Raw genomic sequence first — 24,761 nt, 5'->3', positions numbered from 1 at the left:
GCAGTGAAGAGGTAGAAAGAGAGTTGCAGGAAAATTCAAATACCTTTTTAGATCATTGAGGGATTGAAGATCTTAGAGACGATTATACCTTCAGTCCAAAGATCTTTTGCCCACCCGGATAGGTCTCTCTCACTAACCTAGCAGCCAGAATGGCGCACGAACAAAAAGTCTCTGCCACAGACTTTAAAGGAACAAAATTGCTATACGATCCTCTGCCACAGGATGCAGTATTAAATGAACAGTCCTCTGCCACAGGACATAATGGTTTTAGATGAACAGCGACACAGTACCAGAACCTTTAAGCCAACCCGACAGTACTGTGCGGTAAGTTAGAGATAGGTGCGTCCTCCAAGTAAGTCACCAGGCCCTTCTGAGAGACCAGCCTTCATCCTGGCTCTCTCCAGCAAGGGTCCTCCCCTGGATCTCCTCAGCTTGGCTCGGCTTCTTCCATTCAGGCAAGACAGCCTAAGGACCACCTCTGCGGTAGTAGGACCCAGACTGGCTTCTGGGCCTACTTGCACTGCTGCAGTGACGCAGCCCTCCAGCTTGGAGGGCCACGAGGTAAGAACTGATCCCTAGCACATGGCATCTGTCCCATAAATACTCTCTCCCAGAAGGCACAGCAGCAATAACCTCCCACTGGGCTGTTTCTGAAAGAAGAATATTCATCAAAGCGGGAGTCCGGCGACCAATCTTTTTTTTTTTTTTTTTAGGTCATTGAGAAACTTTGCTAACCCCAAAATAATACTCACAGTTTGGGTGTAATATTTCCGCCTCTGTCTGTTTTCATACTGAAGAATAACTTAAAAAATGTGATGCTGGCTGTTTCCATCTTGCTTGTGGGCATGTGAAGCCCACAAGCATTGATTTCCTGGATGCAGTGAATGCTGTTCATTCACAGCTTGCTCACACGCATGATCATTGTTTCCGCACTGAATCTTGGGAAGCCTGACACTAAGCTCCCAGGAGACAGTGCGGCGCCGGGGAAAGGCAATAAACACGCCTACTCCCATGGGAGGAGAGACAGGAAGTGCCACAATAAAGTACAATATAAAGGTAATTACAGCTATAAAAAAAAATTTCGTGCGGCATTTGAACATCTATGTAATTAACTGAAGGGGGTAAGTTTAAGTTAAAAATTTTAGTGGAACCCCGCTTTAAAGTTTCACTAAGTTGTTATTCACACACTGTCCCATGGTACCAGTGACACCTACTGGCAACAGTGGGAACTGCACAACCAAGTAAATTCCAGAACAGATCCAATAAACTATATACATTCAATCTGAGCTGTTTACAGCTCGGCCAAAAACTAAATTTACATGCGAGCGCCTGGTCAAAAGGAGCAGGGCGCTACAAATATATTTATCAGGTTTATCCAAATATGGTTATTTAGTTTATTTTACAATATTTATTTTATATGGTATACACGTTTATACATCTTTTATGTGCTTTGTATACGCACAACACTTTTTGTGTCAGAATAGGGGCACATTTAGCACACTTTAGAGCAGCGTCATCTTTCGCTTGTTTTCACTATCTACACGCAATACGAGACGTGTTTCACGCATGCAGCTGAGTAGTGCTTACACTTAGCATTAGTCTCACAGTCAAACAGTTCTACATGAAAAAGAAGAAGATGCCATTTATGTCAGCTAAGCCCACTTTTTAAAAAAGTTTTTTCTAAACTTTTAAAAGTAGGGTAATATTATGTCTAAGGGCCGGTTCAATCCATGCCTGCATCTGAATTGTGAAGGAATGTGCTCTGGATTGCTGTACAATTCAACCTGCATGCAAAACACACTGCAGCAGGTGTCAATAAAAAGTTAATGACATCTCAAGGTCGAAAACGTAGTGTGTTTGTCCTGCACCTGCCAGCCCTGGATCACCATGTGATTTGGTTGCAGTGCATGTTAAAGTGGTGCATACACTCCTTTGGTGCATTGCAATTTTAGCCCATTCAAAATGAATGAGCTTGAAATTGCACTGCACAGACCCACATGTGAATTGCCCAGGAACGCACAGTGCGTTCCTGTGCAATTCAGCTCTAGGCATGATGTGATCCAGTGAACTAAAAATTTAGATAGAAGTAATAAAAAGTTGGGTTTGCTGACATTGATGGCATCTCCTTTTTCATGTAGCACTTCTGTGAGAAATTGGGCAGTGCAGTTTAAAACCCAATTTCTCACAGTCAGGACAGCTGTGCTACATGAAAAAGCAGACATTAGATTTTACATTGCAGTTAAAGTGGAGGTCCACCACAAAAAAAAAATGCATCAAAAAATCCCTAAAAAATAGGAGGAAAACATTTTTTTAACTCACCTGAAATGGCTGTTGCTAGGCAGTCTTCCTAATCTGCCTCTTCCTACTAAGCGGTGATCTTCGGTCTTCTCCTCCCCGCATTGTCTTCTGGGGAATGGGGCGCGGTGTGTTATGGGAACTGTGTGTGTCCCACAACACACACAAAGTGCTGCGTGACTCGCGCATGCGCAGTGGGAAACGGGCAGTGAAGCCGTAAGGCTCCACTGCCTGTTTCCCTTAGTTAGGATGGCAGTGCCGGGACCCGAGAGCCGAGGGACAGGCCGGCCTCGGGCGGCCAACATCGTGGGCATCCAGGACAGGTAAGTGTGCTTATTTAAAGTCAGCAGCTACAGTGTTTACATTTTTTTATTCCCGGCCGGAACCTCCCTTTAATGTGACTGGGCTAACCTGCAGTCCCCCAAGAATCCATATCCAATGCTATATTAATGCAGCTCATGTGTGCACACCAGAAGTACCTGGGAGTGATCATCCTCAAAGCCGGCCACACCCCCTCCCGCCCACTCAAACTACAGGATCTCACAGTCAGGCTCCGCCTCTCTGCCTCTGAGATATTTAGCCCGGAGTGAGTGCTCATTGAGAGCAGCTTAAAAGCTGCTGAGGGAGGATCGGAGGAGGGGAGAGTTGGAGAAAGACTTTTTTTTTTTTTCTTCTGAAATCTGTTCAGATTGCTCGGGCCCCCCTGGTGGCCAGGCCCGGTACAACAGGGCCAGTTGTACTGGCTTATCAGCGGCTCTGGCTGTGTGTTGAGCTATTTTGAGGGGACAGCAAATTTACACTGTTATACAAGCTGTACACTCACTACTTTACATTGTAGCAAAGTGTCATTTCTTCAGTGTTGTCACATGAAAAGTTATAATAAAATATTTACAAAAATGTGGTGTACTCACTTTTGTGAGATACTGTATATTGACATAACATGGTCACCTACTGAAAAGGTTGTTGGATAATAAAATACGTACCTTATGACAGGATACAAAATCTCAACAAGAGACACATTTATATTTAATGGGTACGAGCAGCTGACGTTATAGACAACTAACTCCCTATAGATAATTGCAGCAGGATCTGGTGGCAAGTAAACGTAATTCTTATATATCGCATGGGTGTCCGTCACCTTGAAGTAAAAGAAAAAATCTATATAAATAAATCAGTAATGTTTTGTTATTGGTGTTTCATGATTTATAATATAAGTACTGTTATGTTATAACATTTTGACAGTCATTAAAACATTTTTAGTAGGGTAGTGTATGTATAACTACTACCAAAGTGGTCATACACTAAAATGTTGGAACATTTATTTTAGCGAAAAAAGTAGTTTTAATTTAGTACTATTATCTTTCAGTGCTAACAGCTCTGGGTCCTGGTAAGGTAGATGTGGTGTTCCCTCTACTGTTTAATTTTAAAGATAAAGATAAAGTCTAGCAATGAAAAAAAAATCCCTACAGCTTTAGTCACATCACTTACTTGTAATGAGGTATGTTACACACTTTGCAGGAAGTTGGATCCTGGAGAAATCTTCACTGCAGGGATGCTTGTCCTCTTCCTGTCCCTGAACATCCTGAACTACAATGGTTAACAGCTTTAGGTCTTCAGACAGAACAATAGTACAGATGGTCCACAGGGGATGAGGACACCCCCTGCCCCCCCGTCTTCCTCCTTTCTTAGGGTAGATTTAGATGTGTGTCTGAAGCCAGCCATAGACAGAGCAAATTTATTTCCTGCAACTACTGGTTGACGGGAATCCCTCCTGCTGAGCCATTGCATTCTCTTGGCGGGGAAGCGAAGACAGTGTTTATTGATAGTGGCCAGCCGCTAGCGATTATCGCATGTAAAAACCAGCAGGCTGGTTGTACCCATGTTGATCAATCAATCAACTTGGGTACATTCAGCCTGCCCATACATGGTACAAATCTCAGCCAGTTCCTGTTGAACCGGACGAGTTTCAAACCATCTATGGCCGGCCTCAATCTACCCTTCCTCTAAAGCATGATCAGCGTTTGGATTATGCTTCAGAGGCTACTGACAGGTGATGAGGAAGCAATGTGATGCTTCCTCACTGCCTGTTTTAACTTCATTTTTGTTAACAAATGCACCGCAACTGCAGACATTAGACAAGTTTGTGGGGCATTTGAAGAACTTCCCCATTTGATTGGGATTGCTACATGTCAGGTAGACTTTGCTGTAGTCACTATGCATCACAGCCATGGCATGTAAACACCCCTATTGGCTGCCTATTGGAGCTTAAGGGGGTGCTGTTGGCAGGTGGCAAAAACGCGGCTTCACCATGCATTTTTATTGCCCCCCACCACCACCACCACCACCACACATCTAAATGAATCCTAATGAAAAAGTCCTTTCACTGAATACACTGCCTGTAACAAGATATGTGAATAGGGAGAGTCTGATCAGTCTCACAATTCTCTCCCCCCATTCACAGTTGATGTTCCAAGCAATGTAAACAATGGAAGAACTTTAGAACTTTTCTCAGTGGAGGAGGAGGAAGAAGGGGGCATGTCCCAGTTCAACCATCTGTACTGTACTGTAAGGTGTTACCCATTGCAGCTCAGAAATTTCAGAGACTGAAAAAAAACTGACATCCCTGCGGTAAAGATTTCTCCATGATCCATAACTTGGGACATACTTCATTACAGGTAAGTGATGGTAAAGCTGTAGGGATGTTTTGTTGTTGTTGTTTAGCTAAACTTCAGCTTTATTTATTAGGAACTAGCTTAGGATTAGTACTATTGTCCGGGGATAAAGGGTTAGGGGCTACATTTTAGGGTCAAGATATTTAAATAAAGTGTAAATACCGCGTTCAGACACAAACTAAAGCAGCAAAAAAGCAGCAACAATAGTGGGTTTTTTTCTGCCTCTAAACGCCCCTTCCTCTAAATGCCTGTGTGTGCATGGACACTGTGCACTTTGCAAACTGCAGTTGCACTCTCCAAGTGCAGATGCTCCAGAGCATACTAAATGAACAGAAGCACTGCTGACTTCCATCATCCAATCACGTGCAAGCAAAAATGCAGTTTTTAAAATTTCCTTACATGTGATTGGGTACTCTTTGCAAAGTGCAGCTTTACATCATTTACTAAGCTCTGGAGCGTGCAAGTGCACTTTGCAAAGTGCACAGTCTATTTGCCTTTAGTAAATCAACCCCATACAGTGTTGTTTAGAGGCAGAAAAAAAACCCTGACAGACCACCCTCCCCTCCAACAGCAATGCTACAAATGTTCAGTGTTTTGCCAACAAAAGCCCCATGCCAAGAATAATTACCGGTATGTTGATATCCTGGTACTAAAAATAAAGTACTGTAATTTTAAATTACAAAAAAAGTATTGGTCCAGGTGGGAGTTGTATTTGCTTGTATTGCTCTGAGTATATTTTATTAGACTAAACCAAATATAGTAATGCACGTTATTTTCTTGTTGACATAAAAAGGGTACAATCTATCTCAAGACATGAAGCCGTTAAATGCTCCCCTATATAGAAAATTCAGCCTCTTGTGATTACAGCCATTTTTGACCACAAAAAGAGTGGCAATAAGCAATTAAGGGTCCTTTAAAGTTTAAAGAAGCTAAGAACCTTATCCTAGGCTATGCATAGAAGAAATCCCTTGACATACTGCCTAACATAAGCCTCCTACCCTGCCGCATTGTAGGAACAAACCTGTTTGCATTTGTCTGCAACCATGTTTTTCCAAATGTCAGATACATACATGTCCATTTTTGCCTAGACAATATATAAAGGAATATACATTTTAAACATCACTCGTACTGCAATTCAGTCCATAACACTTACACTTAGCTCGGTTCCACAAATGTCTTTTCCTAGTGCCCACTTTATAATTATAGAGTCACCATTAACGGCAAATCCAGTACATCTTCTATCCTGCAGATGGATGTGTGCAATATCCACATTCATGTCTTTTAGCGTGGCTACATTTAGGGTCAGTTGAATATCATTAGCGGAACATACTAGATCAGGACACGAACCACCTTTAAGGAAAAAATATTTAGAAAGTGTTCAGTTTGCAAACCAGACATTTCTTCAGCTTAGCACTAGTGTTGCTTTTGCACCTCAATGGACTAAGGCAATGCACCTACATAGTAGTACACTGCAATGCATTGTAGTGTAGATTAAAAAACAGGGTCATGTTAAATTTGAAGCATGTTAGGGTGTGGCAAGCTGGTTCTGGCAAATAGATAACAATCCCAATAGTTTGCAATATATGGGTCAGGAAAAGATTGTGAAAGAGATTTCACAAGATATTTCAAAATCTTTTCCTTTCTCAGCAAAGACCTGCAATGTCTGCTGTTGAAGAATATTCAAACCTATCTGTGTTTACAGTATGTGTCAACTTCTCCAACTTTCCCGAGGACAAAACTCAATATGGCAGCATTCAGAACAAGTATAGGTGCAATGAAATGTGGACATTTTTTATCTTGCCACTGCTATAATGCTGCTTTAAACCTCCATCAGGCCATTGAAAGGTGCATTCTGACTATTGCTATGGATTACCACATTGTACAGACTGCTCTTTGAACTACATAAGCCAGTTCTTGTATAAAAACCTTAGATTTACATATATACAGTATCTCACAAAAGTGAGTACACCCCTCACATTTTTGTAAACATTTTATTATATTTTTTTATGTGACAATACTGAAGAAATGACACTTTGCTACAATGTAAAGTAGTGAGTGTACAGCTTGTTTAACAGTGTAAATTTGCTGTCCCCTCAAAATAACACAACACACAGCCATTAATGTCTAAACTGCTGGCAACAAAAGTAAGTACACTTCTAAGTGAAAATGTACAAATTGGGCCCAATTCGCCATTTTCCCTCCCCGGTGTCATGTGACTCGTTTGTGTTACAAGGTCTCAGGTGTGAATGGGAAGCAGGTGTGTTAAATTTGGTGTTATCACTCTCTCATACTGGTCACTGGAAGTTCAACATGGCACCTCATGGCAAAGCACTCTCTGAGGATCTGAAAAAAAAGAATTGTTGCTCTACATAAAGATGGCCTAGGCTATAAGAAGATTGCCAAGACCCTGAAACTAAGCTGCAGAACAGTGGCCAAGACCATACAGCAGTTTAACAGGACATGTTCCACTCAGAACAGGCTTCGCCATGGTCGACCAAGAAGTTGAGTGCACGTGCTCAGTGTCTTATCCAGAGGTTGTGAAAAAGATGTATGAGTGCTACCAGCATTGCTGCAGAGGTTGAAGGAGTGGGGGGTCAGCCTGTCAGTGCTCAGACCATACGCCGCACACTGCATCAAATTGGTTGGCTGTCATCCCAGAAGGAAGCCTCTTCTAAAGATGATGCATAAGACAGCCTGCAAACAGTTTGCTGAAGACAAGCAGACTAAGGACATGGATTACTGGAACCATGCCCAAGATAAACTTATTTGGTTCAGATGGTGTCAAGCGTGTGTGGTGGAAACCAGGTGAGGAGTACAAAGACAAGTGTGTCTTGCCTACAGTCAAGCATAGTGGTGGGAGTGTCATGGTTTGGGGCTGCATGAGTGTCCGGCACTGGGGAGCTACAGTTTATTGAGGGAACCATGAATGCCAACATGCACTGTGACATACTGAAGCAGAGCATGATCCCCTCCCTTCCAAGACTGGGCCGCAGGGCAGTATGCCAACATAACGACCCCAAACACACCTCCAAAATGACCACTGCCTTGCTAAAGAAGCTCAGGATAAAGGCGATGGACTGACCAAGAATGTCTCCAGACCTAAACCCTATTGAGCATCTGTGGGGCATCCTCAAACGGAAGGTGGAGGAGTGCAAGGTCTCTAACATCCACCAGTTCCGTGATGTCGTCATGGAGGAGTGGAAGAGGACTCCAGTGGCAACCTGTGTAGCTCTGGTGAACTCCATGCCCAAGAGGGTTAAGGCAGTGCTGAACAATAATGGTGGCCACACAAAATATTGACACTTTGGGCCCAACTTGGACATTTTTGTGTGTACACTTGGGGTGTATTCACTTTTGTTGCCAGCGGTTTAGATAATAATGGCTGTGTGTTGGGGTATTTTGAGGGGGCAGCAAATTTACACTGTTATACAAGCTGTACACTCACTACTTTACATTGTAGCAAAGTGTAATTTCTTCAGTGTTGTCACATGAAGATATAATAAAATATTTACAGAAATGTGAGGGGTGTACTCACTTTTGTGAGATACTGTACATATCAAATACATAATACAAAATAATCCTATAATTAAACAATACATACCTTTTAGTTTACAAGATGACACTACATCAGCTCTGTTACTGATAGCATATCCTGCAAATAAAAAAAAAGAACAAATATTATAAAGGGGAAATATTTAAATCTCCTAAATAATTGCAGCCTCTAAATGTGTTATGTAGCACTTATCATAAAAATGAGGGTATTGCTAGACTCTGGCACTCAGGGCCTGTGCCCCGTGTCTTCTAATCGGAGACGTTTGGGAAATGAGTGTCTCAGAGCGTCTCCAAGTGTCTCCGAGCGTCACTGGTGCCCCTGCACCTCTGGCCAAATGCAGGACTGCACACCCCTGCGGCTTGAATCCTGCTCGTCTTGCGAGACAACACTCGCAAACCGAGTCAGGGTTTAAAAAAAAAATAGTTCGTATTGCGAAACGCTCATATACCGCGTTACTCGCAATCCAAGGTTTCACTGTATAATAAAAATACTTACATTTTTTCCCAACTTTTTTTTTGTCTTTTTAGTATATCTATTCCTACACCCCCACCAGTATCTGTATTTTCTTTCACTGTTCTTTAGTTGTTTGGTAGATCATTTAGCCCTCGTTCACGCCGGTGCGACTTGTCATGCGATTTGACAGGTCTAAATTGCATGACATGTCACACCTTATTGTTGGTGTAGCACCCTCTACCAGTAGGTAGGTGCTAGTAAGGGTTATTTTACTAGGATTTTCAGCACAGGAAAATTTAGGCAGGCCTATGCTGCAAGCTAGGCCTGTCTGTTTTGATCTGGGGGCTGGGAGTGGTCAGAGTAGCAGTGGGCATGACCACCTGTGCTCTAGCTCTGGGGCGCCTCCCCTGCTTTCAGAGAGAAGATTCTGGAATAGGGGCTGGGCCTAGAGCTGGAGTGGCAGGCAGCTCATGTGGGAGCCCTGACCAATCGCCAATTGGTATTGGCAGTGGGTGGGCCTCCTATATAAGCTGAGGTGATATGCCACGGGGGGGGGGGAGTCGGCTGAGTGAAGTGAGGAATGGAGGAGGCCATCTCCATCTGGGGGGGTGCGCCGATCGCAGGAGGAGGCCCAGGGAGAACTGAGGGAACATTGCCTCCACACGGTCATTTGTAATGTCTCTGTCACCACACGGTCATTGACAGGGAACTCCTGGAGCAGAGGGGCAGGTGAAGCTGTCGAAACGTCAAGTTCCTCATCAAGGACTCAGGGCTGTGGAAGGTCGGTGAGTGTTACCAAAGTGGAGGACTGGAGGTGCCAGGAAGTCTGTGAGGAAACTCTTCTTTTACACAGTCATTAGCAGAGTCTCCATCAAACATACGGTGGATGATGGGGAGTCCTGGATCAGAGAAGAGACTGTGGGGATCTGTGTCAAGTTGATGTGGCCTGAGGGCACATGATTTGCAAGTTGGGCTGCAAGTTGAACAGTAGTCCACAACCTAAGGTAATGCTTTTAAACTACTAGGCCTCCGGGGATAGGTTCTGCAGGCCTAGTAGCAGCAAGCAGCCAGAGCCTGTAAAGGGACTTATTCAGAGTGGGCCCCTATTACCCATTAGAAGAAGATGTGACATACTTCATTTCAGTAACTACAAGTGTGTGCAGGAGGAAACAAGTTTGTGCAGGAGGAGAAGGAGCTCTAAGACCACCATTTTTTACACGGTCAAAAGCATAGCTCCCAACTGTCCTTGATTTCGAGGGACTGTCCCTGATTTGGAGCAATGTCCCTCTGTCCCTCTTTACCCCTCATTTGTCCCTCATTTTGGTCTGATCCACATAGTTGTATATAAAATGCACTTTCAAAAAGTGTTTCCCAGTGCTAAACTTTCATCTAAATTCAGAATTGCTGCATTTTAAATGCTAAAAGCCAATATAAAGGAATAGGAGTGGCAAAAAAAAGTCCTTGTGGATTTAATTAAGATTTTTTGGGTGAATTCTCCTTTAAGGGGGTGTGTCGGGGGGGGCGTGTCCTATGCCTACATACGTTTGCAAGTAGGTGTCCCTCTTTACCATCTCAAAATGTTGAGAGGTATGCATCCAACACACAATGATGGATGGGGAATTCTTAGAGGAATAGTCTGCGGAGTTTATGCAGAGGAGGAGCAAATGTCTGCATGGAGAGAGGAGATTTACATTTAATGTCCATGCGCATCGAATCTTCTGGCTCTAACATAGTGCTTTTGTGCTTAAATTATAAATAGGATTTGTCATTGCCATCATATGGGCATCCCATATTCCTATCCCTATGCAAGTTGTACCCTCTAATAAAACAACAAAAACAAAATCAGCAAAAGACTGTTCATTGTCTCTGGAAGTAATGTATGAAGTCTGGCAGTGGGGAGATTTGGCGGATTGTTTGTTACTAGCTGCAACACCATGGGGTTGATTTACTAAAGGCAAATCCACTTTGAACTGCAATGCACTTGGAAGTGCAATCGCTTTAGGACTGAGGGGAAGATCTGAAATGAGGGGAAGCTCTGCTGATTTTATCATCCAATCATGTACAAGCAAAAAAGCGGTTTGATTTTTTTCCTTGCATGTCCCCCTTAGATCTACAGCGACTGCATTTCCAAGTGCATTTGCAGTGTACTTGTAGTGCAAAGTAAATCAACCCCCATGGCTACACTGGCAATGGAATTGTTCAAATCAGTGCGATGCCGACTTTGCATTTCCTCACCTGTGTGCAGAGCAGAGTGGACTAATTGTTGTGTGCGACTGGATGGTGAGATGCAATATCACTGGGACTGGTGAGCTGCTGCTGTGGGAATTTACTATATGCTGATAGAGCGAGAGACTGAGCCTTTTTGGAACTGACCATACAGCTATCTATTAGCCTTATTGTTGCCTGTAGGCTTGACTGGGACTTATCTCATGTGCAGCTATGGTACCATTGGGCCCCAACACTAGCCCGCTGACTAGGACTAAAGACTGCCCCTTAGTAGCCGCTACACAGAGACCTTTTCCAATTGCTTATGCTAAAAGGTATTTCTTAGGGGACACTGCACCATAGCCTAGCCATTCTTCTAGGGTGCACACTAGACTATTATTATTCACTTTGCAGTTCATGCTTTTTATTGCCATTTTTGCTGATTCATGAGTTAATTCCAGTCTAATGTTACAGAACTCTGTTCTACGTTACATAGGGATTATACTGTCTAGCAGACCATGTCTTAAACTACCTACTGTGTGTTCATTCATGCTCAAACCATCATTTATTCTAATCCGTACAAATACCACTAAGTGGTCTTGTGTCTATTTCCTGGTGCTAATTCACAGCCAAGTTAATGGTATCTTTACTTGCTCTCTTATGCCCCGTACACACGGTCGGATTTTCCGATGGACAATGTCCGATCGGAGCGTGTTGTCGGAAATTCCGACCGTGTGTGGGCTCCATTGGACATTTTCCATCGGATTTTCCGACACACAAAGTTGGAGAGCAGGAGATAAAATTTTCCGACAACAAAATCTGTTGTCGGAAATTCCGATCGTGTGTACACAAATCCAAAGGACAAAGTGCTACGCATGCTCAGAATAAATAAAGAGATGAAAGCTATTGGCCACTGCCCCATTTATAGTCCCGACGTACGTGTTTTACGTCACCGCGTTTAGAACGATCGGATTTTCCGACAACTTTGTGCGACCATGTGTAGACAAAACAAGTTTGAGCCAACATCCGTCGGAAAAAATCCTAGGATTTTGTTGTCGGAATGTCTGAACAAAGTCCGACCGTGTGTACGCCCTATATTACTGTAAGTGCTTACAGCAACTTTAATTCAACCAGAGGGGCTGAGGGTATTTTTGGTGTCGAGGCACAGAACAGAGAACCCAAGTTACAAAGCAGCTCCTTCAGGGGTAGCGCTACATAAACCACACACATAAATGCAGCACAGTAATCAATAATATTTCAACATGTATTTATTTTAAAGCAAATACCTGAATTTGTCCTGGTATTAGCCTAGTACAGCACTTCTACAACAGGGCTCAAGTGTGAAAGTAAGAAGCAGCACAAGGAGGCAATCAGTAAATGTGCTGACAGGAGGGAAGTGCAGAGTGACAGACAGATGAGCTTGTCACTGTGTTGCTTCTTCTTCCACTGTCCAGTCACAGTCTGGTGTGGGTCTATGACAGCCTGGGCTCAGAGAAAGTGGGTTGATCCTGAAAGTCAGACTGAGAACATCTATTGGCTCAAAACTATAACTGCATGTGACCCCCAACTTTGTGGAGAGAAAGGGGAAACAGTACTGAACACCATACCTCCCTCGTTTTCCACAGAATTCCTAAGCTGGTAACAGAAATGGTCAGATTGATTCTCATGTTCATGGTAGGTCGCCAGAGAAGGTGACATATCTGATAAACCACATTACAACTTAAGACACATTTGACAAACACCAGAGTTAGAAGGAGTGCAAAGACATCATAAACCTTACTTCAAACTTTAATTCAAACCCAGGTGAAATCATTTGGACCTTGGAAATCAATTCTGGCTATTTTCAAGGCTAATAGGCACAGGATTGTCAAACAAAGGGTATGGGAAGCTAGGCACGGCCCTGGTGGACTTGAATCAACACAAAACTTTTTTATTTTTTTTAAAGTGCAAATTTAAGGGGAGTGGTGCAACTAATGTGTACACATGGGCGGACTTTTCGCCATCAAAGGTCCGACTGCCTTTCCAACAGACTTTTGACGGACTTCCGACTGACTTTCGAACGAACAGACTTGCCTACACACGATCACACCAAAGTCCGACGGATTCGTACGTGATGACGTACGACCGGACTAAAATAAGGAAGTTGATAGCCAGTAGCCAATAGCTGCCCTAGCGTCGGTTTTCGTCCGTCGGACTAGCATACAGATGAGCGGATTTTTCGACCGGACTCGAGTCCGTCGGAAAGATTTGAAACATGTTCCAAATCTAAAGTTCGTCTGATTTTCAACCGAAACAGTCCGCTGCAGGTCCGATGAAGCCCACACACGGTCGGATTGTCCGACAGATTTGTCCTGTCGGACCGGTCCGGTCGAAAAGTCCACCCGTGTGTACACGGCATTAGAGGGCAACACTGAAACACATTTACATAACATTATGTTTTTTCGCAGACAGCATCAGCTGCATGCTGGCATAACATTTGAACGTGTATGACTTTTTTTTACTTTTGCATTGTTCTTGCCTGTAATAATTCAGGAGCAACCCAATCTGATTCATTATTAAACTAGGAAAAAATAGCTTTTACAAGTTGTTGTGGATGTGGCACCTGATTTCTTAAACTACTTTAATACTGGGCACTTTCACCCCCTTCCTGCCCAGGCCAATTTTCACCTTTCAGCCTTGTCACACTTTGAATGACAATTACGCAGTCATGCAAAACTGTATGCAAATGACATTTTTAGCATTTTTTTCACACAAATAGAGATTTCATTTGGTGGTATTTAATCACCACAGGGTTTTTCTTTTTTGCTAAATAAAGGAAAAAAGACTGAACATTTAGAAAAAAAAAAACTACTTTCTTCTTTTCTGATATAACATTTTGCAAATAAATCTTTCTTCATAAATTTAGGCCAAAATATATACTGCTACATTTCTTTAGTAAAAATAACCCAAATCACTGTATATTATTTTGTCTGGTTGAAAGTTACACAAACTATGGTGTATATATATCTAAAAAATCTGACCCCTTTTTGGAAAGTAGACAGTCCAAAGTATTTAGTGAGAGATATGGCTAGTTTTTTGGGGTTTTTTTACATATTATCACCATTACAGTACAGTGCCATCATATAACTGGTGTGGTGGTGATCAGGAACACTAAATGGTGACAGTATGTAAAAAAGAACATTAAAAAAGTATAATTTTTTTCAACTTTTTAAATATTCTTTTTCTTTTTTATTATCTTTGTTTTTACATACTGTGACCACACTATAGTAACACTGCACTACTCTGAGGAGGTGATCAGGATTCTTTTTTCACTGTTATAAGCATCTATTTTTTCTGAATGACATCCATTCATTCAATTTGTACTATTGTGATTAGTTTCTATTGGCCACAGCTAATCACATGGTAAAGATGGGCTGTGATGGGCCCTGTCTGTACCATGTGATCACTGTGACCAATCACAGAGATCAACACAATAGTACACAATAAATGTCATGAATGGAATCCCAGCAATCACATGGTGCCGGCAGCAGCCCTATGCACTGATCTGTCATCCTCTGTGTCCGGTGGACACAGCGGTTGACAGATGACACCACAGTGCAGCCCATGGGTTGCACACGAGGCACGATCCAGGGTGGACATCATATGAGGCACGATCCAGGGTGGACTTCATATGAGGCACGATCCAGGGTGGACATCATATGAGGCACGATCCAGGGTGGACATCATATGAGGCACGATCCAGGGTGGACATCATATGAGGCACGATCCAGGGTGGACATTATATGAGGCACGATCCAGGGTGGACATCATATGAGGCACGATCCAGGGTGGACATCATATGAGGCACGATCCAGGGTGGACATTATATGAGGCACGATCCAGGGTGGACATCATATGAGGCACGATCCAGGGTGGACATCATATGAGGCACGATCCAGGGTGGACATTATATGAGGCACGATCCAGGGTGGACATCATATGAGGCACGATCCAGGGCGGACATCATATGAGGCACGATCCAGGGTGGACATCATATGATGTTCTCCCAGGTTAACAGTGCTCCTGCCTGGCCATCATTTGTCAATAGGCCTGCCTGGTGGGAGTACTAGGTAACATTTTTGAAAAGAGAGACACCAGCCAGAGTTTAATAAAAAAAAATACACAGTAGAATGTCTTTATTTAGCTGGAGAAAAGCCAACAAAATTTTGTTTTGACTCCATGCATAGTAATTAAGCATGTCCACAAAGTTGTATTTTGAATAGGACACACAGCAACCAGATTTAAATAAAATAAAAAATCAAGATTAGAGTGTATTTACTTCACTGAAAAAATCCCCATAACTGTTGCTGTGCCTTTGTGTGCAGTAAGTAATCATTAGTATTAGGCCCCATTTTGAAAAGGACCTCACCAGTCATTTTCTCATGAAAACATCAACATTCGAGTGTAATAATTTTTTCTGACAGAAACCCCCAAAATAATGTTTCGCCTATGTGTGCAGTATGTAATCACCTGTACTAGGCCCATTTTGAACCGGACCCCCACCAGCCATTTTAAAATATAGATATCAACATTAGAGTGTAATATATTGACAGAAAAAGCCCTCAAAATATTGTTGTGTCGAAGTATAAAAAAAAAATAATCTGTACTAGGCCCCAATTTTAATAGAAACCCAAAAAGCCATTTTAAAATTAAAAAAAATGGAAATATATTTTTTTTTAAAATCACCTGCGGCTTCTGAGCAGCAATATGTGACCGAACTTGATGTTGCACAGTCCCAGGTGGCCGTTTGCTTGAGCCCTCTAATTACTTGCACCAGGCCTCAATTTGAACTGAACCCCCAACAGCCATTTTAAAATCAAGATTTGAGCCTAATTTATTCACAATAAAATTATTGCAGTTAGTGCATGCACAAATACTTTTACTAGGTCTCATTTTCACCAGGACAAAAAAAACAGCCAGATTTTAGTTAGAAAATCAGCATTATAGTGTATTTAGTGTACTTTAAACAGCCCCATAAAATTTGTCAGACCCACATCGTCTGCTCACCAAGTATATGGATTGCAGTTTATCATCCAAGTAATGTCATCCCTCTGGTCCAGTCCAGCACGAACCCTTCATACCACAAGGAGCTACTCCTTTACAAGACCTTGTATTCCATACATAGTTGCAGGTTGTGGCTCCAACAATCTCACTGTGCACCTGGGGTCTGTGCCCTGATCGCCTGATGCATATTTAATTTGAGAGGTCTTGTATTCACTACTAGGAGAGTCTTTCCACTAGCCACCACCAATTAGCATCATGCATGTGTGTTTGTGTGCATGCATGTGTACATTTATGTCATTAGCGTTTTCCATATCCTTGTACATTGTGTTCACTAAGAAACACATCTAAAAGTTTTCAAATGTATCTGTACCACCAACAGTGGAAGGCAGTTCCATATTCTTACAGCTCTAAGACCCCTTACACACTATACAACTTATGTTGTCTGATTTCCTTTAGATTTACCAAAACCATGTAGTGCAAGGGCCTGCCTGATTGCATACAAATTTAAACTCTTAAGGTTTGACATCATATTACATGATTTTGGTAATTCTGAGGGAAAAAAACCTACAGAAAATTGTATAGTGTGTATCCAGCTTTACAGTAAACAACCCCCTATGCATGTGGCTGCATCTTCTTTAGAGACATTCAATGAAATAGCTTTCTCCCAATAATACAGTCACCATTTAAAGATCTGTATTTTGTACTCCTATCCCCTCCTAAACATCTCTTCTCCAGGGAGAATAATTTTAACCACTTAAGGACCGAGCCTCTTTCTGAGATTTGTTGTTTACAAGTTAAAAACAGTTTTTTTTGCTAGAAAATTACTTAGAACCCCCAAACATTATACATTTTTTTCTAACACCCTAGAGAATAAAATGACGGTCGTTGCAATACTTTTGGACACACCGTATTTGCGCAGCGGTCTTACAAGCGCACTTTTTTTGGAAAAAATACACTTTTTTTAATTAAAAAATAACACAACAGTAAAGTTAGCCCAATTTTTTTTATATTGTGAAGGATAATGTTACGCCAAGTAAATTTATACCCAACATGTCACGCTTCAAAATTGTGCCCGCTCATGGAATGGCGACAAACTTTTACCCTTAAAAATCTCCATAGGCGACGTTTAAAAAATTCTACAGGTTGCATGTTTTAAAATACAGAGAAGGTCTAGGGCTAGAATAATTTATTTCGCTCTACCGATCACGGCGATACCTCACATGTGTGTTAAGTAAAAAGGTGATCCGAGCAACGGAATATAATAAATATATTAACTAACTACAGTCATAAACGAATATCTCTTGTGTAAAATGAGTAATGTGTCTCCTGTGCAAAATAAGCAAATTAACTCCTGTGCAAAATTAAGCAATGAAGCGTACCGTGCAAAATGGCAATAAATATAACAGGGTGCATAAACAAAGCAAATTAACTCCTGTGCAAAAATAAGCAATAAAGTGTACCGTGCAAAATGCTAATAAATATAGCAGAATGTGTAAACAAACTGTGCAGATGAATTATGAAGTCCCAAATAACAGTCCTAATAACATAGAACTATACAATAATTTGTGATGCAATAATAATAAAATATAGTCCACTATGTCTATAATAGACCAATGGATAAAGTATTGAACGTGTCATCAAAGGCAATCTTCAATAGGAGATCTTCATGAATACCACTTAATGCTCTCTGGACTCTTACCTCAATATGAAGTACATACAGCTTTAGCAATCCACTTAGCCGGGGAACATCTATGGATCTCATGATCTTTGAATCCAGTGATAACATGTGTGGTTTGAACACTGTTTTCATATGAGGGTTATACTCATGTATGCATTCGCTTCTGCACGTGAGCTCGGTGGGACGGGGCGCATTTTAAAAAAAATATTTTTTCTTATTTATTTTACCTTTCATTTTTTATTTTTACAATGTTTTTTTTATTTTTTTTTAAATGTCACTTTTATCCCTATTACAAGGAATGTAAACATCCCTTGTAATAGAAAAAAGCATGGCAGGAACTCTTTAATGTGAGATCTGGGGTCAAAAAGACCTTGGCCCTTTTTTGAATATTGGTACCACATTTGCTTTTCGCTAGTCTGCTGGTATTATTCCAGTCAGTAAGTCCTTAAAAATTAGGAATAATGGTCTGGCTATAACATTGCTAGGTTTTTTGAGAACTATCGGGGGCAAGCCATATAGTCCAGGTAATTCATTCATTACGTTCTAGTTTTTTTTGAACACGGGTTTCTGTCAGCCACAAGAGTACTTTCAATAAAATGTCATTAACATTACTGACTTGTTTATTATACCCCACCTTTTCATTTGTATAAACTGAGGGAAGAATGTATTTAATACAGTTGCCTTCTCCCTGTCACCTGTGATCAGCTTCCCTGATCATCTTTTCTGGGGCCAATATCTTTTTAACTCATCTTTTTACTATTATTACATTTGAAAGAAAAATGTACCTATCCTCAACAATGTGTCTCTTGTAATCTATTTTAGCTACCCTAAATGCGCTCTTGCATTTGTTATAGCATTCTTTGTAGTTTTAGAACACTGATGGTGACCCTTCATTCTTATATTTTTATAACCACTTGCTGACCAGGCCTTTTGCTGGCATTCTTTGTTTACAAGTAAAAATCAGTTCCATATTACGGTATATTTTTTCAGCAGAGGTCTAAAAACCCCAAATCTCTCCTCTACCCTTTAAAATAAAAAAATAAAAATTTGATCTTTTGCTTTTAAAAAAAATGGCCTTGTTTACATTGGACCGGGACCGTAAGTGACATCATGACGTCGCTCTGGTCCCCCTTGGCCATAGAGATGAGAGGCCATCTTTTCTTCGCTCATCTCTGTGCCCAGCTGCCGTCAGCGCCAGATTGGTTCTTAGAGCTACCGATCTCACAGGTAAGCCTGGGAACCACAGGAAAGCGGAGGGGGACAAGTCCTCCCACCGCTTCTAAAAGTGATTTAGTGGCAAACATGCCGCTCGGACCACCTTTTTCAAAAAGACCAGTGCCTTAGGGAAAAAATAATAAATGATCAATGATGATGTATTTTTCCAGTTAGGCGGTAGGCAAGTGGACAACTTTTTCTTGTTAATATACCTTTATACCTTAGTATTTAGCCAACCAGGTTTAACTTTTGTTGTAAGTGGAGACACCATAAGGTTGATTTACTAAAACAGGGGTGCAGCTCTGCATAGAAACCAGTCAGATTCAAGTTTTTTTTTGTCAAAGCTTAATTAAACAAGCTGAAGTTAGAAGCTGATTGGCTACTATGCACAGCTGCAACAGATTTTGCACTCTCCAGTTTAAGTAAATCAACCCCTCAGGCTCGGTTCACACTAGGGGCGGCACGACTTGCAGGTCGCCTCACCGAGGCGAATTGCACACGACTGCCTGGGCAACTTGCAAGACGACTTCTGTATAGAAATCTATGCAAATCGCCCCCAAAGTAGTACAGGAACCTTTTTCTAAGTCAGAGCGACTTGCGTTGCTCCCCTTAGAACGGTTCCATTGTACAGAACGGGACGCTACTTGTCAGGCGACTAGTGTGAACCGAGCCTTACTGTCTCAGAGATCACTGGGACATTTGCATTAACTAAATTTAGTGCTTCCACTCTATGGACCACATTGTCCCTAGAGATTGATATGAGCCCCAGTGCATTGCTAAAGCAATCTATAAAAATTATACCCATAGTTTCAATACACGGTGCTATGTTGTAGCAGAAATGTGGATGAAGTGTCCTATAACACTCAATATGTATAAGAAACACTACGCATTTGTTGCAGAATCCCTTGGCTGCATATTTCTGATGTAGACCGTGACACATCAGTTCAAAAACAATTTTTCTCTTATCTAAAAAAAAAAAGAACCAGGTCGCCTCACCGAGGCGAATTGCACACGACTGCCTGGGCAACTTGCAAGACGACTTCTGTATAGAAATCTATGCAAATCGCCCCAAGTCGCCCCCAAAGTAGTACAGGAACCTTTTTCTAAGTCAGAGCGACTTGCGTTGCTCCCCTTAGAACGGTTCCATTGTACAGAACGGGACGCTACTTGTCAGGCGACTAGTGTGAACCGAGCCTTACTGTCTCAGAGATCACTGGGACATTTGCATTAACTAAATTTAGTGCTTCCACTCTATGGACCACATTGTCCCTAGAGATTGATATGAGTCCCAGTGCATTGCTAAAGCAATCTATAAAAATTATACCCATAGTTTCAATACACGGTGCTATGTTGTAGCAGAAATGTGGATGAAGTGTCCTATAACACTCAATATGTATAAGAAACACTACGCATTTGTTGCAGAATCCCTTGGCTGCATATTTCTGATGTAGACCGTGACACATCAGTTCAAAAACAATTTTTCTCTTATCTAAAAAAAAAAAGAACCACTTGGTTTACTACCTAAACATGATATCTGAGATTTTAGGCTTGGGTTAACACTGCTGCCACTTGGGATCCAACTTGTGAGACCCCAAGTCACAAGTCATGATATGTGAAATCCCATGTTAGTCAATGAGAGCCGTCTTAATTAGCACTACCAAAGTCGCTCTGACTTTAGAAAAGGCTTCTGTACTACTTTAAGGTGACTTCTATATGACTTGTTCCAATAGACTTTAATGGGAGTTGCCTCCAAGTCGGATCTGCATTTATTATGATGTGATTTTAAACCGACATTACAGGAAGATTACCCAGGCAGTGCATGGCATACTCCAGTATGCTGTTATCTCTGCAAACCTGCACAAGAGAAAGTCGCTTCAAAGATGCATCAAAGTAGTACTCAATTTGCATCAAGTTGCCAACAAATCGTCAAGAAGTCACGTGTCAAAGTCGCACGATAAGTCGTATGACTTTCAGGTCCCAGTAGTGTGAACAGAGCCTTACTGTTATTGTCATGCATATTAAAATGAATCCAAGATTGCAAACCAAAGAAGAATGCCCAAAAGAATACCCATTCATCAAGGCCCATGACAATCAAAGTCAAAGCGCATTTATACAGCTATTTCATATCTAGTATAAATTGCTTTTAAATAAATTGCATTTTTGATTTATGACATAAAGTCAAGCCTTCTAAAAAAATGTAATGATATGTCCTTATCGAATGCAAGTTGGTGGTTGGGGTGTGACTTGTAAGCACTCCAATCTATAACACTGCTAGGGGTGCTTGCAACAGTTTTATTAAAGCAGACCTTCAGTAATTTTTTCATCTTTCTATCTGAAATCTTCTGCCCTTGTTGTTTTTACTTTGGATAGTAAAACATTTTTTCTCTGCCAGTAAATACCTTCTACAGCCCATTTCATGTTTCCTGTCTGGAAAAAAGCCTAGGCTTATGATATCATGCATAGCTCTCTTTCACTCTCATGAGAGTTTGCCAGGAAGGGAGGAGGGGATGAGTCATAAGAGAGCCAATGAGAGTTGCAGAGCTGGAGGTGTGCCTCTGTGTGTCTGTGTAAATCCAGGAAATGAACAGGCAGCAGCTTTAACTGCCCATGGTTAAAATGGTTGCAGCCAGACTTAGTGGAGAGAGATTTCTGCAGCATATTTGGCAAGTACAGAATCACAGTATATATAAAATAATATGCAAAGTGGTTGGAGGGAAGCTTCAGAATGGCAAAGCTGTTTTTATTACAAATTATGTAAGCAGACTGCAGTTCCTCTTTAAAGAAGATTTAAACCATAAAAAGGTAACAATGGTATGACACACTTGCAATTTTGTAGTTTTTTTTTACAACTTCTATAATTTTTACTTTTGTATGACAGTTTGATTTCCATACAAAATTGTAACTATACCATACAGACTTCTAGCACTTCCTGCCACACCTCTCCACTGGGATAACCATTAGGAATTAGTATGCAAAATATACTTGGTTAAAAGCTAGTTCTTCTCTTTCGCAAAAAAGAATAAATACATCCTTTTTAGACTAACAGAAGAATGGGTATTTATTATTATTTTTGCATTGGAGCCTGGAAAGCATTGCTACTGTGATCAGTGGACTGGTGGGTGCAATGCTGTGGTGCCTGCAGACTATACCTTTAGCCACAAATAAATCGAGAAGCGGTATCAAAGGCCTACAAGTGTGGTGACTTTATCGCATTTGTGCTCCATTGAAAGTTATGAGTCTATCTGCTGCTTGTAGCTTTTGACAATGAATGCCGTTTTTGACAGTTGATGATGCGTTTGTGCAGGTAGAGCCTCACACAGCCATGCCAAATTTAAAAGAATGTCAGAAGCCTGTAGGAAGTACAGTAATGGGTGTCGTTTGGGGGTTGGAGCTGTGGTCTGTGAACATGCCTTAGATCCCTTTCACACTGGGGTGGTGCGGGCGTTAGTGGTAAAGTGCCGCTAGTTTTAGCAGCACTCTACCGCTGTTATAGTGGCACTATTCGGCCGCTAGTGGAGCGCTTTTAACCCCTGCTAGCAGACAAAGAAAGGGTTAATAGCACCCATGTTGCCGAAGCGCTCTGCAGGCACTTCAGCAGCGCTGCCCATTGATTTCAATGATTTCAAAGATGCTGCTTGCAGGACTCTTTTTCCCTTTCTGCAAGTGCACCGTCCCAGTGTGAAAGCACTCTTTCACACTGGAGTGGCTTGAGAGGTGCTTTTTAAATGCTATTTTTAGCACTAAAACGCCTGAAAAGCGCCCCAGTGTGAAAGGGGTCTTATGTTGCACCCTAAAAATCGAAGCAACATGAAATATGTTCCCGAAAGATGGGGTTCTCCTTCAAACCCAAAAGGGCTTTATTTACCACCCCCTTCCTTTATACTGTCTTTTCAAGGTACACATGTAATCATTTAGAGGCTGAATTAAAAGTTTAGTAAAGTAAAACATTTTAGTTATTAAAACAGTAGATAAAGGTTTATACAATAGATCAAAACAAGGACAAACGGGGAGGAAAGTGGGACAGAGGGATTTGGTTCAAAATGAAGAACGGTCCCTCCAAATGAGGGACCGATGGGAGCTATGGTATAAAGATTGCACTTCTTCACAGTATGGATCTTTAAACATTAAGCATATTAAAAGGTTATCTTACCTCCTTCTAATTGAAATGAGGCTGAGAAGGTGGCTGATAGAAGCAGCACGATAGTTACTATAAATGCCTGCATCCTGTCTGTATCGTATTCAAACTGAAAATGACAAAAAAATCAACATTTTCCTAACTTGATTGGAATGAGGCTGAAAAGGTGGCGATAGAAGCACCACAAAATTTACTAAAATGTCTGCATCCCATAATTATCTTATTCATGCAACTGAAAAGGATAAAAAAAAAAGATTTTTCATAATTTGATCAGTTGGCTTCTTGAACAAAACGCTGATAATACTTACTTTAAGATATGTTGGCACACACACGACTCTGCAGGATTGCCTTTCTCCTGTACCTATATTGCTTTTATACGGGGGATAGAGGAAGCAATACCACTGTCTTTATTGCTCTTTTGCTACTGCTATTAAAATATATCATATGCTCATTCACAGCCATGGAATAAAACAATGCACAACACAATTAGTTGTAAAGAAACCTAGAAAAAACTATTTCAGCTACAATAAAATACACACTAAGCGTTCTTATTGGCTCAACAGGCAAATATTTAACTTTTAGGGTAGAGCAGAGAAGATTATGTCCTTTTATTCAGCTGAAATTACTTAGAATATTCACCTTCAACTGTGTTTCAGTAATATAATCTGTTCATGGGAAGGCAAATTGAGGGTCATCAAAAAAGTTTTAGTAGTTTAGGAGTCATCAACCTTGGATAAAAAAAGAACGCCAAACATATTTTGTGATTTAATGAAACAATACAAAGTTCTTGTGTGTGTAGCCATGGTGTTAGCACTCATAACAAACAATCCATGAAAAATCACCCCACTGCCAGACTTCATGCATCCTTTCCAAAGACCATGAACAGTCTTTTGCAAGCTTTGTTTTTGTTGTTTTATTTGGGGTACAACTTGGATAGGGATTGGGATATGGGATGCCCATAGTATCAGTCTTTGCCATCATATTTAAAGATCCAATTCACTTTGATAAAGTTAGAGCCAGAAGTTACCAGAGGAAACCCACGCAGGCACAGGGAGAAGATGCAAACTCCAGGCAGGTAGTGTCGTGGTTGGGATTCAAACCAGCAACCCTTTTTACTGCTATGCAAGACAGCTACTCACTACACCACTGTGCCACCCACATAATTGATGAGAAAAAGAAGGAAACTGGAAAAGATAAATGCCATAATTGAGGAATATAAGACAAAGCTAGAACCATTAAGGAAATGGAAGAGTATAAAAACTCATCAGATAAATTAACCACTTCAGCTCTGGAAGATTTTACCCCCTTCAGGACCAGGCCATTTTTTGCTATTCGGCGTTGCACTACTTTAACTGGCGATTGCGCGGTCATGCAACGATGTACGCAAACAAAATTTATAGAATTTTTTTCAAACACATAGAGATTTTTTTTTGGGTGGTATTTGATCACCACTGGGTTTTTTATTTTTTTGCGATATAAATAAAAAATATCGAAAATTAGAAAAAAAAAACA

The 24,761-nt window shown here is 41.3% G+C and overlaps 1 protein-coding gene across 1 annotated transcript in view; it reads right to left on the bottom strand.

Annotated features, from left to right (window-relative positions):
• Positions 1-23,630, bottom strand: part of LOC141129125 (uromodulin-like) — a 36,591-nt gene extending 12,961 nt beyond the window's left edge. The window contains exons 1-5 of the mRNA XM_073616939.1: positions 23,558-23,630; positions 23,265-23,358; positions 8,569-8,619; positions 6,121-6,317; positions 3,279-3,433 (exon numbers count right to left, since the gene is read on the bottom strand). Coding sequence (XP_073473040.1) covers positions 3,279-3,433; positions 6,121-6,317; positions 8,569-8,619; positions 23,265-23,337 — 476 coding nt within the window. The 5' untranslated portion in view covers positions 23,338-23,358; positions 23,558-23,630. The remainder of the gene's footprint in view (positions 1-3,278; positions 3,434-6,120; positions 6,318-8,568; positions 8,620-23,264; positions 23,359-23,557) is intronic.
• Positions 23,631-24,761: the final 1,131 nt, after the last annotated feature.

The sequence above is a fragment of the Aquarana catesbeiana genome, linkage group LG02, assembly GCF_042186555.1.
Source record: "Aquarana catesbeiana isolate 2022-GZ linkage group LG02, ASM4218655v1, whole genome shotgun sequence".
NCBI lineage: Eukaryota > Metazoa > Chordata > Amphibia > Anura > Ranidae > Aquarana > Aquarana catesbeiana.
The sequence above is the reverse complement of the archived record's forward strand: the minus strand, read 5'-3'. Positions and strand labels throughout refer to the sequence as shown.